Source organism: Macrobrachium rosenbergii, chromosome 18 (genome assembly GCF_040412425.1).
Source record: "Macrobrachium rosenbergii isolate ZJJX-2024 chromosome 18, ASM4041242v1, whole genome shotgun sequence".
Classification (NCBI taxonomy): Eukaryota; Metazoa; Arthropoda; class Malacostraca; order Decapoda; family Palaemonidae; genus Macrobrachium; species Macrobrachium rosenbergii.
In genome coordinates, this window is record NC_089758.1 from 2,602,555 (window position 1) to 2,617,039 (window position 14,485).

The 14,485-nt window shown below is 44.8% G+C and overlaps 1 protein-coding gene and 2 non-coding genes across 7 annotated transcripts in view; all 3 read left to right on the forward strand.

Moving 5' to 3' along the window:
- BBS8 (tetratricopeptide repeat protein 8) overlaps positions 1-14,485 on the forward strand; it is a 132,738-nt gene that overhangs the window by 59,877 nt on the left and 58,376 nt on the right. For all 5 annotated transcript variants that reach the window (XR_010855910.1, XR_010855909.1, XR_010855912.1 and 2 more), the window contains exon 7: positions 9,498-9,647. Coding sequence is in view for 1 of the 5 variants with exons in the window: in XM_067120071.1 (XP_066976172.1) it covers positions 9,498-9,647 (150 nt within the window). In the remaining 4 variants the exon portion in view is untranslated. The remainder of the gene's footprint in view (positions 1-9,497; positions 9,648-14,485) is intronic.
- LOC136848280 (U6 spliceosomal RNA) lies at positions 4,367-4,470 on the forward strand. Its single transcript, XR_010856000.1, has one exon. It is a non-coding gene; the product is annotated as a U6 spliceosomal RNA (small nuclear RNA).
- LOC136848282 (5S ribosomal RNA) lies at positions 5,969-6,087 on the forward strand. The gene has a single exon (XR_010856002.1). It is a non-coding gene; the product is annotated as a 5S ribosomal RNA (ribosomal RNA).

Consider the following 14,485-nt stretch of genomic DNA (forward strand, 5'->3'; position numbering starts at 1 on the left):
CCTAAAAGCAATATCTTGGATGTTTCATCATTCCTTTAGGCCAAAGATTTGCATTTTATGTATGTTTACCAAACCTAGTATACTTGCTAGCCATGAGTAAATAATATTGCCTTAACCCTCACAGTTTCCCTTGCAGAGAATTGAAAGTGTAAGGGCAGAAAATAGTAAGGAGAGAAGGGTGCTTATTGCACAGCTCCTAGATTATATATATCAAGTTTCCTCTTGAGCTGAGGCAGTTTCAGGATTTGAACATCTTTCAAAACGAACTTTAAACTTTTTTGTTTATCAATGCTGTGATATGGAATATAGTAAACCCACCGCATTCACGTTCTCGTGGTTCGTGGACTTGCCTATTTGCGGATTTATCTATGGAACATATATGCACATTATTCGTGGAAAATTCGCCCATTCGCAGTATTTTTCACTGAGAAATTCACTAATTACTGTATTTTGATATCAGTTTCATGACTAAATGCACTTTTTGTGGTAAAACTATTAAAATACTCAGGTATAAGCATTTTTAGAGGGCTTTTTGTGTTTGAACTATCCAGATAGGCAGTTCGAAGTGTTTTTAGAGGGGTTTCAAGCATTCACAGATTTTAGCTATTTGCAGGGGGGCGGGTGTGGTATGCATCCCCCGCGAATACAGGGGATTTACTGTATCAAACAGTGAATGTGGAACATGCATTGTGATGACTCGTGCTCAGGGCAATACATCTGATAAATAAACTTTTAATTTGATAATGGATGCCTTGCAAGCACTTTGGAAGTGGTGTGGGACCCAGATAAGTGTCAACAAGTAACAAGTTATAACAATATTTTATCATCGGCCGAGATCAGTCCCAGTATTTGCTTTTTCAGTATATTGTGTAGAGTACTCGCTTCGTCAGTACATTTACTAAATTGGAACTTGTTTCTGAGAAGCTTCTCATGTCTCCTGTGCAAGGATAACACGTATCTAAGTTGATGCGCAGATCATGAACGTTCCACACTTCCATTACCCAGAAGCAGCTGCTGGCGCCCATTTCAGCCTGACGCCAGCTCATGCTACAAGTGCTAGATGGCGCCCACTGGTGCCAACTCGTGCTCTGAGCAGCCAGAAGTGCCCGAGCGCCCACAGGCGACTCCTACCATCTGGTGCCAACTCGTGCTCTGCAGCCAAGGCGCCCCAAAGCAACCATAAGTGCCCGAACGCCCAATTGCACCCACAGGCGGCAACTGTAGCAGTCAGCCAGGCATGTACAAAGTTTACATACCCTTTTTCTCTCCTTCTACAAGCCCTATGTGTTTATCCACTTGCTTCCCCGCCTGGCTCCCTAGCTTCCTTCCCATACCATCGCCAGTCTTGTGCCAGGGTTAATAGAAAATTAACCTTGCAAAGTGAGTGTTGTGCAGTGGAGGAGGTAATTAGCCGGCCCACCAGTTCTCCTAGACTTAAGTCACTGTCATACTCCCCTAGACCTGGGAGAAGTCATACTGAAAGTCCAGTGGAGGCTGGTGGGAAGTCCACTAGGTAGTTGCCCCCTCTGTTGAACCTGTCGCACATTCCCAGGTATCGACAGACAGCCACTGAAAAGGTGTCTTGGTGGATGTGTAATGGAGGAGGAAATTTTCTGGGTCATGCTCCCCAGATGATGGCTCCTTCTCACATATGTCAGAGAGCTGTAAGCATTCCTCTTGGGAGCTTCAGTGCTTCTTGACCTTAGTTTACACCTAGACTGCAGTAGTTCTCTCTAGACAAGACTTCATTCCTAGCGTATTTGTAGAGAAGAATAACTCATTTTCTCTCCAAGCAGGGGAACCTCTACTGTTAACAGATTGGATTCGATTTCATTCAAGTCGTCTAAAGTTCTTGTGGATGAACTGAGTAACATGCACAGAAGATGATGTATCTGTCCTTCTGCCTTCAGATTTATGGGACAGTGCCTATATTTACCCTTTTATAGCACACCAACGTCCTCAACCCTCTGAAGTACATTTAAAATTCAACTAATTTCTATTGTACGATTACTGGCCTAGAGCTCCATTTGCCAACATGTTTGCACTTTTGTAACATCTTTGAAAAATGACAGGCTGTCCTTGTGCCTTTCAGTGCCACTTGTCAGGCACTGTTTCCCTTGTTGGTTCACTGACAACACACTTGCTTTGGAAAATTTTCAGACTGACATGAGAAATAGGAAATCTTGGAAATACACGAGGTGGTTTCCCTTCTGTTGACATGTTACAGAAATAAGGGGCCTACGTCTACCCTCATGAACCAAGCTAAGTGAATCTGACATTGATAGAAAGGGATACACTTTCAAACATCCAAACTCGTGGGAGGTTTGAGTCACCTCAAGGTGTCCCAACTCACTGAAATTCAGACACCTAGACTCTGCTTGTTGTTGGATGTATGCCAGGTAAGCACCACGATTGATGCCCCCCCCCCCAAAGGTCTACAAAGCTTTTGTGTATTTGACTACCTCATCCTCAGTTGAGAGAACTTAGTTGCTATGGTATTAGATAGGTCTCCAGTTATTTGCCAATGCTTAATGGTTTCTGAAAATTTGGTCAACTGCCACCCTTTGAGTGATGTCCAGACATTTTCCTAAAATTATCAAATCAGTTGAAGATTTAATTACTGCACTATTTAATTTATTGTTTGTTCATGAGACTTACCTGCCAGATATATATATAGCTGTATTCTCCGAAGGTCCGACAGAATTTCAAATTTCGCGGCACACGCAGTGGCCGGTCAGGTGGTTAGTACCCATTCCCGCCGCTGGGAGGCGGGTATCAGGAACCATTCCCATTTTCTATTCAGATTTTCTCTGTCGCCGGACTGTCAACACCTGTTGTCAGTTCCTCCGCCTTTTGATTTTCGAAATTTGTTGTCACTTAAGTATTTTGGTTGTTTTTGGTATTCGACTGGATCTGTGACTTGGCATACGCTCTTTGTGGACCGTTTTTGATTTTGCTTTTGACTTTTCTTATAATTAAGATGTCTTACCTCTAGCTATCGAGTCTGTAGCTTGGGTGAATGTAAGGTGAGGCTATCGAAGACTTTGATAGTTCCTCACTCTTTATGTATGATATGTAAGGGTGTTCAATGCTCTATGATAATCGGTAATGAATGTGTGGGATTGTCTGAGGGTGAGTGGAAGAAATATGAAGCCTATATGCTTAAATTGGAGCGTGATAGGCTGAGGAAATCTTCCTCCTAGAGTGCATCCTTAGTTGGACAGTCAGGGTTTTCTCCTACTAGTAACCCTGTAGTAATTTATTACTAACCCTGTAGTTTGTTGCTGCAGAAGGTAATTCCCTGGCTCGTGTGGAGTCAATGCGTGCTCTTGAAACTAAAGTGAATGCAATTCAAACGCATAGTGTTAGTGCTAGTGCCCCTAGTGTTGTGGAGGGGGCGTCAGATCGGCCCTATAATGCCTCTAGGCCTGGACCTCTGTCGAACTCCCAGGACCAGGAGGGGGCATGTCGAAAGCCGCATGAGGGTTACGGGGCTTCCCACCGATCTGGCGTCCCCTTCGGCAGGTCCTGATGACGCTACCCAGGCTGCCAGGGATCGTGCTCAGGCACGCATCCTGAAGGATTGCTTCTCGTCCTCCGACACGTCCTCCCCGCCACGGGTTGGAGCTCGGTTGGACTCTCGCCCTCTTAAGAGAAGCTTAGAGGAGAGGACGCTTCACGTCCTCTTCCTCTAGACGTTTGTACTCTTCCCGAAAGTTGCGTGGATATTCCTCTGCAGAAGAGAATAAAGTGTTTTTCGAATGATCACTCTACTCGACCCCCTGTCGCGCTAAGGCAAGGGCTAGAGCTTCTTCCCTGTGGAAGGAAGTATACGTCTCTCGCCCCTTTCCTTCTCTCAGGTTCAGCCCTTCTCCCGAGAGAGTGGCTTCTCCAACGCGTAAGATTTTGTTGGGTTTGCAACAACAGCTGGATGCTCTCATGAACCTTTCAAGATTCGAATCTGCCTGTTAAGAGGTACAGACTTTCACCTTCGTCTCCCGCTTCGGGAACGATACAGAGCGTCTGTCTTCTAGAGAGAGTGTTTAGTGGCTTCCTATTCGTCTTCCCCGAGTTGAGGTGTTGGCCTTTTCTCTTGTCTCGCCGCCAGGAGCGTCTTGCTCTTCGTGCGCTTCTCACGCTTCACGCGCTCCTCACCTTGACACTCGGCGCGCTTAGCCATGACGCAGCGCGCCACCACGCTGTGACTCTCTTCTAGTACTTGCCACGGAGCCTCTCGCGCGTCACGCCATGACGCTCCGCGCCGCGCCGCCCGATAGCTTCAAGTCTTGTGTTGACACCGCTCCAGTTGTTCATCATGTCGCACAACTACCCGCTTCAACATTTGATGTCCTTCTTATTTTAGCCAGTACTTGCTTCGGCAGTACATATACTAATTGGAACGATACAGAGAAGATTAGCATGGCTCTTGCGCAAGGATGACACGCTAATCGTGAAGCGTTCCACATTTTTTTTGTTTACTATACGCACTCTAGTTGACGACTTCTTCGTTCGCGGGAGTTCCCGCCACGTATCGGCGAATCGGAACTACTTTCACCACTCACTCAAGACCCACCAGCTGCGGAAGAACATCCTCTTTCGTCACAGCCTTTGTATGAAGAGAAACTTCTTTCGTCTTCTTCTTCCTCTGATTATCAGACTCTGGCTTTTTCTTAGGGATCTGTTTCCTGAGACTTTTCAACCTTCGGCCTCTCTCTCCACCCTCGCAGTTGTCTTTGTCTTAAGGGGAGCGTTTGAAAAAAAAAAAAATCGGAAATAAATTTTCTGGGATATTTTTATATATGGCATCATACATATCCTGACTATCTTCTCAGAAAGTTTTATTTAAAAGTTCGCCACAGTTAGAAGTTATAAACAAAACAGTAACCTATCATAGTCAAATTACATTTTTCATATAATGTAATGATATTGTCAGTATATCGGTGGTAATTTCCTTTTAGCTATGAAATAATATCTAATGCGATCTATGGCAACCCTGTGGACATAGTACGCATCAGCGAAAGACAGGAATGCCGCAGGGCAGTCAGTGGCAGTCAGTCAGTAGCAGCTCAGAGCTTGACTAAGTAAAACGTCGTCGCTGGCCAACCTCAGCCGTGTTTTGGCACTCGCTTCATTTAGCTTCATTTAGCGAAGTTATATTACTTTGCAGGTCTATTTTTTGGCTTTTCATTATGTCATAAAAACATCAGACTGTGTAACGGCAAGCAAATAAATACACAGAGAAGCAAAAATATCGTTTTTTCTCAAAACTAAAGTTATCGACATTCAAACTGCATCTCCTTCATAACGCTTGCACCGATCTCAGATACAAAAAGTAAACGAAAGCTAAATGTTTGCATAACAAAGGGGCTTCCATGGAAGCAACATGAGACCCGCACCACGAGAAAGAGTTTTTTCCCGAAGGAATGTCACTTCCAAGAGAGGTAGCAAGTGACTCCCTTCATCTCCAGACTCCCTTTGCAACCAGGCTTCATTTTGCACAAGCCTGGAAAGAGTGAGGGGCAGACGTTTGGTCCCTCCTACTGTTAGAGAGAGGTTACTTGATTCCCTTCCTGTCTCCTCTTTTTGTTTTTTGTTTCCCAACTGCCTTCCTGTCAAACAGAAAATTGTTTGACCTGCTCGAACAGATGTTCGAGCGGAGAGCAGTGGAACAGATATTGACTCGGTGTTCCCGGGATTTTACTACAGATTGTTTCTAGTCCCGAAACTTTCAGTAGGCTGGAGACCCGTCTTGGACGTCAACAGGTCGAACAACTTGGTCCGAAGGAAAAGTTCAAGATGGAGACCTCGCAGTCAATACTAGGAGCCCTTCATCCCGGGGATTGGATGGTATCTTTGGATCTCCAAGATACTTATCTTCACGCCCCAATTCATCCACGTTCGGTGAAGTATCTCAGGTTGTCTTGGGGGACTAGACGTACCAGTTCAGGGCTCTCTGCTTTGGACTCTGCACAACGGCCATACCACGTTGAAAACGCCGCTTCTCGTCCGATCAGCGAAGTTAAGCAACGTTGGGTCTGGTCAGTACTTGGATGGTTGACCGCCTGGGAACACCAGATGCTGTTGGCGTCACATTTTGCTCCGAGGGTGTTTACACGTCTCATGAAAAACGTTGCGATGCAGTTGCATCTGTCGCACGTCAGGATCTCACTCTACTTGGACGACTGGTTGATTCGAAAGCGCCGTCGAAGAGAAGGTATCTGGAGGACCTTCAGTTGACTCTGCAACTCGTGAAGTCCCTGGGACTTCTGGTCTGTGGAGAAGTCGCAGCTGATCCCCTCACTGTCCATTGTGTCTGGGAATTCAGATCTATTCAGCGGCTTTTATAGCGTCTCCGTCGCAAGAACGGCAACTTCTATGTACGAAAAAGTTTCGGCCTTCTTGGAAAAGGAAACATGCTAGGTGAAGGAAGGAATGAGTCTGCTGGGGACCATTTCCTCGCTGGAGAAGTTTGTTTTCTGGGAGTCTGCATCTCAGGCCTCTTCAGTTCTTTTGTTGGAGAACTGACAAAGCAAGGAAGACTTGAAAGAGGAATTGAGAATTCTTCCTTATATAAAGAGGATCTGTGGTGGTGGCTCGATCCAACGGAATTGCAGAAAGGGATCTCCCTCAAGCTTCTGAACCCCAACCTAGTGTTGTTTTTCCGACGGGTCTTCAACAGGTTGGGGGGCAACACTAGAGGGAGAGAAAGTGTTAGGAACCTGGAGAGAGGAACAGGTGTCCTGGCACATCGACTTCAAAGATTTGGCGGCTATCTTTTAGCTCGCCAATTCTTCGAGGTCCAAGTTTGCAATCGTAGTTCTAGCAAACTCGGACAATACTTGTTCCCTGTTCAGCCTTGCAAGAGAGATTATTCTTTGAGCCTATGCTCGCAACATTTCGATTCTCACAAGTTTTGTGGCAGAGGTCGAAAATGTTCGAGCAGACCTGCTCTGTTGGCGCCATCAACTCCTGCCGAAGGAATGGACCCTTCATCAGGAGGTTTGCCAAGATTTTTGGAAATTTTGGGGTCGCCATCTTGTGGATATTTTCACGACCTCAAGAACAGCGAGGCTCCCTCTGTAAAGCTCATCTGTACTCGACCCTGGGGCAGTTGCGATAGTTGCTCTTCCCTGGGATTGGACGGGAATAGATGTTTACGCCTTTTTTCCCCGTTCTAAATTCTGGGAGAAGTCATACGCAAGTTCGCGGCCTCACAAGGGACGAGGATGACTCTCATCCCCATGTTTTGGCCTTCGAACCACTGGTTCTCGGAGTTTCTCTTCTGGTTGGTAGACGTTCCGAGGACCCTTCCTATGAGAGCAGACCTGCTCATACAAACCCACTTCACGAGATATCTTTGAATCTCCCCGCTCTGAACCTGACTGCTTTCAGACTATCGAAACTTGGTCAGAGCGAAGGGGTTTTTCTGGCCAGGTGGCACGGGCCATCGCTAGAGCCAGAAGTTCTTCATCTAAAGGATATATCTAGCGAAGTGAGCAACCTTCAAAGGTTGGTGTAGAAAGAAGGGCTTTTCCTCTTCCTCTATCACTGTGAGCCAGGTTGTGGATTTTCTCCTTTACTTAAGAGAAAAACTCGATATAGCAGTTCCGACTATCAAGTGTTATCGGAGCATGCTTTCGATTGTATTCAGACACAGAGGATTAGCTTTGTCTGACAATAAGGACCTCCACGATCTTACGAGCTCTTTCAAGACGTCCAAGGTTCCTCAGCTGATTTCCCCTGCTTGGAACTTGGACGTAATGCTCAAGTTTTTGATGTTTAGTCCTTTTGAGCCTCTCCACTCTGCATCTCTTAAGGATGTTACTCGAACGGCATTCCTCGCGGCGAAGAGAGTGAGAGAAGTTCGAGGCCGTCATGTGGGCTTCAAGGAACACAATGCTGTCTATTCTTTAAGCCCTAAGTTCTTGGCTAAGAATGATAGGTCTTCTAACCCTTGGCCTAGACACTTTGAAATTAAAGGTTTAGCAGACCTTATTGGACAGGAACCTGAGGGAGTTCTATGTCCAGTTAGAGCTCTCAAGTACTACCTTAAAAGAACACAGGACACTCGTGGTCCATTGGATGTTTTATGGTGTTCTGTGAGGCAACCAGTTAAACCTATGTCGAAGAATGCACTGGCATTCTTCATTAGGGACGTCATTAAGGACGCACACTCTAGTTGTGACGACTCCAACTTCAAGTTGTTGAGAGTTAACGCTCACGAGGTGAGGGCAGTTGCTACCTCCATGGCGTTCAAGAAAATATGGTACTCAGTGACATTTTTAGTGCCACATTTTGGCGAAGTCAATTCGGTGTTTGCCTCACACTCTTGGCAAGATGTTTAGGTAGCATACGAAATTGCTTTTCGCTGGGACCATACATTGCTGCTTCAGCAACCTTGGGGACAAGGGGTAACTCTGATCCTATCCCCTTTTTAATTGTGTTTTTGTGGTTGTTGGGTCGACTACTGGAGGCAGTCTTCCCAATCCTTTGCAAACTAACGCTTTAGGTGTTGGTTAGGTGGTTAGTAATGCTCTTTTGTCCTCTTTGTATGGGCTATGATCTAGTCACATTGTGGTCACGCCCCGTTGACAGATCATCTAGAAGTCGCCAGCTATATAGGTCACTACCTCGCTGGGGTCTCTAGTAAAGCAGAAGCAGACTAGAGTGACAGTAACCACTCAGTCAGCTACGCTATCAGATAAGGAACCAAAATAATTTTACCAATAATTGGTTTTTCCTAATTCTTGGCTGTCTCTACCCCCTCCAAAGGTGGTATTCAGCTATATATATATCTGGCAGGTAAGTCTCATGAACAAAATGATATTTTAATGATAAAATAAAGTTTGTTCATACTTACCTGGCAGATATATATATTTATATTGCCCTCCCTCCTCCCCTCAGGAGACAGTGGCGTTAGAAAATCTGAATAGAAAATGGGAATGGTTCCTGATACCGCCTCCCAGCGGCGGGAATGGGTACTAACCACCTGACCGGCCACTGCGCAGCCCTTGAAATTTGAAATTCTGTCGGACCTTCGGAGAATACAGCTATATATATATCTGCCAGGTAAGTATGAACAAACTTTATTTTATCATTAAAATATCATATTGTGTTGCAGTAAATCCTTTTGCCTTCATTTGGCTTGCAGATTTTATTTCTGGGTTCAGTTGCTGACCATGGAACTGGTGAAAATACAAGTTATATAAGAACATGAATTATACCAAATTGAAAATATTGCATTTTTTGTAAGTAAAGTGCTCTACTGCAAAAGACTGACTACTGTAGTACTGTATACGACAATTTTTCCTTAAAAGTCATAAGCTGCTCAATAAGGTTTATATACTGCATTAATAATGTTCTGGGTAAACATCTAAAAATTTCACAATATTTTATGTTAACTTATGATGAAAAACAATATATGGCAATTATCAGACCTTGATGATAGGGAAAGTAATGTTTACTCTTTTGTCAACTTCAAACTGTGTTTCTTGCAGAATATATGAAGGTTTGCATGACCTCACAAAAGCTGTCAAGTTCTACAGAGATGTTCTCCACTATGATGCCACCCATGTTGAAGCCATTGCATGCATCGGTACTCACCACTTCTACAGTGATCAACCTGAAGTAGCTTTGAGATTTTACAGGTATGGTAGAATGGCAGAAAATTTTCATTCTCTTTCCATGCATGAAACGTATTGATAATGAACATCTAATAACAAACACATAATTTATAATGCCATTTATCTGTACCACGTTCCTAGAGAACCCTTCTTTGAAGGAGAGGGAGCAAGGAGACCGCAAATCTCTGACAGGTGAGCAGTGCAGTAGGTCCTTGCTAAAAAGGAAACTTTTGTTCCCCAGACTCCATAAGGAATTTATGTAGGGATTGTTTAGTCCCGTCAGTTTTACCCATTTGCCATAGCATTTCTGTCTTCTTATGATCAGTTTCTTGCACTTCTTTGGTAAATTTTTTGTAATTAGTGCACTTAAGTGCTTATTGAGAGCTCTGTTTTCCTTTTTTTTTTAATTTGACTTAGCAGTATTTTTGGTGTTCCTGTTATAAAGGGATTAGGATAATTAGCTTTTTGGTTTGTTAGTGTCCACTCAGTTTTTTCTCTGACCCAAAGTTAGGTATGTAAGTAGGTTTCAGGTTACATACTGGCTTGGTTAATCGTTTATGGTGTTAACAGATTTATTCACATTCACAATTTAAAGTTTATTAGCATTTTCTTCTCCATTTTGGCGTGACTTGTATGTCTTAAGTGATCATGTTTTGCAGTTAGCTTTGTTTCTTTGATGAGTTAATTTTATATATACAGTATATACATATTTAAATTTGTTTTTGGTGGATATATTTTTTATTGTTGCTTTATTATTATTATTATCTGCATTTACCAAATAATTATAATATATGATGTATATTGACTATTCAAATCATCAGTGTATATATGGCAACTTTTGCTAAAGATCATTATGCATGTTCATCCTTTCGTGGACAGGTATGTTTATCTGACATTACCTGTTGCAACGTCAAGCACCTGTGCTGCTTGATTGCTCAGCTACTTTGAAGAATGTGTCAGTGATCTCTGAAGTAGATCAGCTTGAGAATTGCATTTTCTTCTAGATACTTTAGCAAATGCAGCAGCAGTGGATTGATTGATATTAGAGACTCCATTGACATCTATATATTTGAGCCAAGAAGTTTCCTTTTCAGAGCAGAGAAGAAAGTGCTCTTCTTCTCTAGATCAGCTAGCGCAAGTAGAAACACATGCAGAGCCACACTTTCGGCTGTAGACTTATTAGTGCTTTATTCACAAGGGTCTTTGTCCCTATGAGAATGCAAACCATTGTCTTTTAAACAGCGGTACAGTATTCTTAGCATATGCTGGAAATGGTCATTGAATCTTGGTAACAAGGTGATTAATTGGTGGCAGGCAGGTGAGTGGCAGGGTACTGCCCACTCACCTGTTGGGAGTCTATCACTTCTTCTTCAGCCAGTCGTGTCAAGTTGTCCACGTTTTCTGTGAAGTCACAATTCTCGACTGGGTTGTGAAGCTTGAAATTATGATACTTTGATTGTTTTTGTGTTTGTTGGTTGTTCATTGTGTAATGGATACTAGAACAACAATAAACATTATATATTTTTCTCTAACAGCAACCTATTTTTACTTATAGGACTTACCTGGTAGTTACATATAGCTGTCGTCTCTGACGCGCGGCAGAATTTTAAATTTCGCGCTAGTGCTAAAAACACCTAGGTGATCCCTCTACCAGCGCCCTCTATAGGTAACAAGGAACTATCCCAACAATGTTCTAGAACCCATTAAGTTTTCTGCCGAGAGACCGGTAACACGGTCTCGTTTTGTGGTTGAATTTTTTGTCTGCAATTTATACTTAAGTATTTCTTTGTGGTTTTTTGCTAGCTAGCGCTTTGCTTTTGTGGTCGGAATTAATTCTTTGTACAATATGTCTGATTCTGGTTCCCAGTATAGATATTGTGCTTTAGGCTGTAGGACTCGTTTGCCTAATGGCTATCGACCCCCATTCAGTTTGCTCTTCATGTAGGGGTAAATTTTGTAATTCAGAGAATACATGTGAGGAATGTATGCATCTAACAACGGATGAATGGTCAGCCTTAGAGAAATATCTACGGAAGTTAGAAAAGGACAGAGTTAGGAAAGCTTCGCAGAGGTCATCATCTGCTAAGTCTGTAGGGCAGGTAATTCAATCTGTTAACCCCTCTCCTATTAACTCTCCTTTGTCCGACCCTGTTGATCCCAATCCTATCACCGTGTCAGAGTTAAAAGTCCAAATGGACACTAAATTTTCAGCTGTGCTTTCAGCCATCCAGACGATGGGCCAAGCCATTGAAAAAATTGGCTCCTCGAAGTGAAGTGTTAGTGGAGGAGGTGTCTGTTCGGCCCACTCGTTCTCCCAGGTCTAGACCTCTGTCGGACTCCCTGGTTCAGGAGAGGGCATGTCGAAAACCGAAAGGAGAGTGGGGCTTGCTCCCGAGCAGTCACCCCCTCAAGTATTCCTGTTGTGCACCAGGATGCTTCCTGCACGCCATAGAAAAGGCGCTGCTGGGGATGTGTCTTCTAGTGGTGATGATTCGTTGACTCCTCCTCGAGGTGGACGCTTCAAGCATTCTTCTCGCCCTCTCAAGAGGTCTCGCGCCGTCTCTCCTGCAGCGATTCCGAAGAAAAGATCGTTGACGGATCCGCATGCGGGCTGTAGCTTCTGGGAGGATCCTGAACCTTTTTCCTCCGCCTCTTCAGTAGATCAGCCCCCTCGTCGGAAGGAACCTACGCGTACTATTGCCCGTAATAAGCGTGTTTCCGTTCCAGGAGCGTCTACATCTCGTCCAGCCTCATCGCAGATAGTGCCTCCTCCTACTACCGGTCAACAAGATCCCCGTTTTGTCGCTCAAGTCACGGACAAATTGACGGATCTTATTCAGTTCTTTTGTGGCGCTCGTGCTGCTTCGGGAGCACCTGTTGCGGAGACACTTCCTTCGAATGCGCCACAAGTCTTGACTCAAGAGCCTCCCACTTCGCATGCACCAATGAAGAGGCTCAACCAGACGCTTCAGCATTCTTCTCTGGCTCCGGATTCGCCACGTTCGGTTGACGAAACGCCACTTCAGCATGGCGCGGCGCCACTTCAGCTTGGCGCGGCGCCACACTTGACGGATTCGGCGCCACATCGGCATGGTCGTAAGACTTTAGATTCCGCACGACCTACTTTTCGTCAGGAAACTGTTCCTGTGCACCAATTGTCTCCTGTGTCTTCTGTAGACGAAGAAATCGAAGAAGATGTAGAAATAGAAGAGGACTTTCCAGGAATCAAGGAGAAATCTTCGGGTTATAAGGAGTTACTCAAGTTTTTCGTGGAAAACTTTGGGGACTCTTTTAAGCCTTCGACTCCGGCTTCTCCCAGATCGCAGTTTAAGAGGGATAACGCCTCGGATCCAGCTCCTTTTACACGCCTAGTTTTGGCGATTTCGGCCAAGAAGGCTATCAAGAAAATTAATTCCTGGCTCTCAGACAAGAGAGAGCAAGGCAAGAGTATGTTTTGTCTTCCACCCTCCAGATTGGCTCATCGCAGCCGCATGTGGTACGAGACTGGAGAACGTTTTTCTTTGGGTGTGTCTGCCTCCGCTCAAGGAGACTTCTCCAGTCTAGTGGATTCAAGTCGTCACACAGCTCTTCAATCAGCGAAGATCTTTTTCACGCAGTCAGAGTTGGATCATCTTCTCAAGAGTATTTTCGCTGTTGTGGAGGTCATCAGTTTCCTTGATTGGTCAGTGGCGGCTCTGGCTAGGAAAGTCAAAGAATTCGGACTTTCGGATGCGCAGTCGACGGATTTCACTTCGGTAGTCGACTGCATAGACAAGGGGGTATGCGATTGTGCCTTGGAGCTAACTTCGGTTTTTGCAACCGGAGTTCTGAAGAAACGACAACTCTGGTGCTCTTTTTTGGCGAAGGGTGTTTCCCGCAGCCAGAGGTCTGCTCTCCTCTTTGCTCCTTTGTCGAAGGACCACTTGTTCCCGAAGGAATTAGTTCGAGAGACTGCTGAAGCTCTCACACAAAAAGCAACACAGGACCTGTTGGCTCAGTCAGCAAAGAAGCCGAAGAAGACTACTCCGGTAGCTACTTCCACCAAAACTTCGGTGTTTTCGGACACTTCCAAGACGTTCAGGGGCAAGTCTGCTTCTCGGCCCTTTTCCAAGTTTCGTGGGAAAGGAAAATCTTCTACTCGACCTTCCAATTTTCAACAAAAGAAATGAGTGTGCTGTCCTCCACATAGCAGTAGGTGCCAGACTCCAGTCGTTCTCGGAAGCCTGGCAAAAGGTCACTCAAGATCCTTGGACCTTACAGGTGATCCGAGAGGGGTACTCCATCCCATTCCAACAAAAGCCCCCTCTATCGGACGCTCCAGTCGTTTTTCCAGCATACTCCAACGACTCTCAGAAGTTTTGCGCCCTTCGAGAAGAAGTAGAAGCACTACTAAGGAAACAAGCCATCGAATTAGTGCCGACCCCATGCTCTCCGGGGTTTTACAACCGTCTCTTTTTAGTTTCAAAGGCGTCGGGAGGTTGGAGGCCGGTTCTAGACGTGAGCGCATTGAACGTTTTCGTAAAGAAGACGAAATTTTCGATGGAAACGACAGAGTCGGTGTTAGCATCTCTTCAACCGGGCGACTGGATGGTCTCGATAGACCTCCAGGATGCGTACTTCCACGTTCCTATCCATCAGGAATCAAGGAAGTTCCTGAGGTTTGTTTTCCAAGGCAAAGTTTTCCAGTTCAGAGCTCTTTGTTTCGGACTGTCAACTGCACCTCAAGTGTTTACAAGAGTTCTGTCAACGGTGGCAAAGAATCTTCACTTGCAAGGAATAAGGATGTCAATGTATCTGGACGACTGGCTTCTGAAAGCACACTCCAAAGCCAAATGTGTGGAGGACCTTATGAAGACATTATC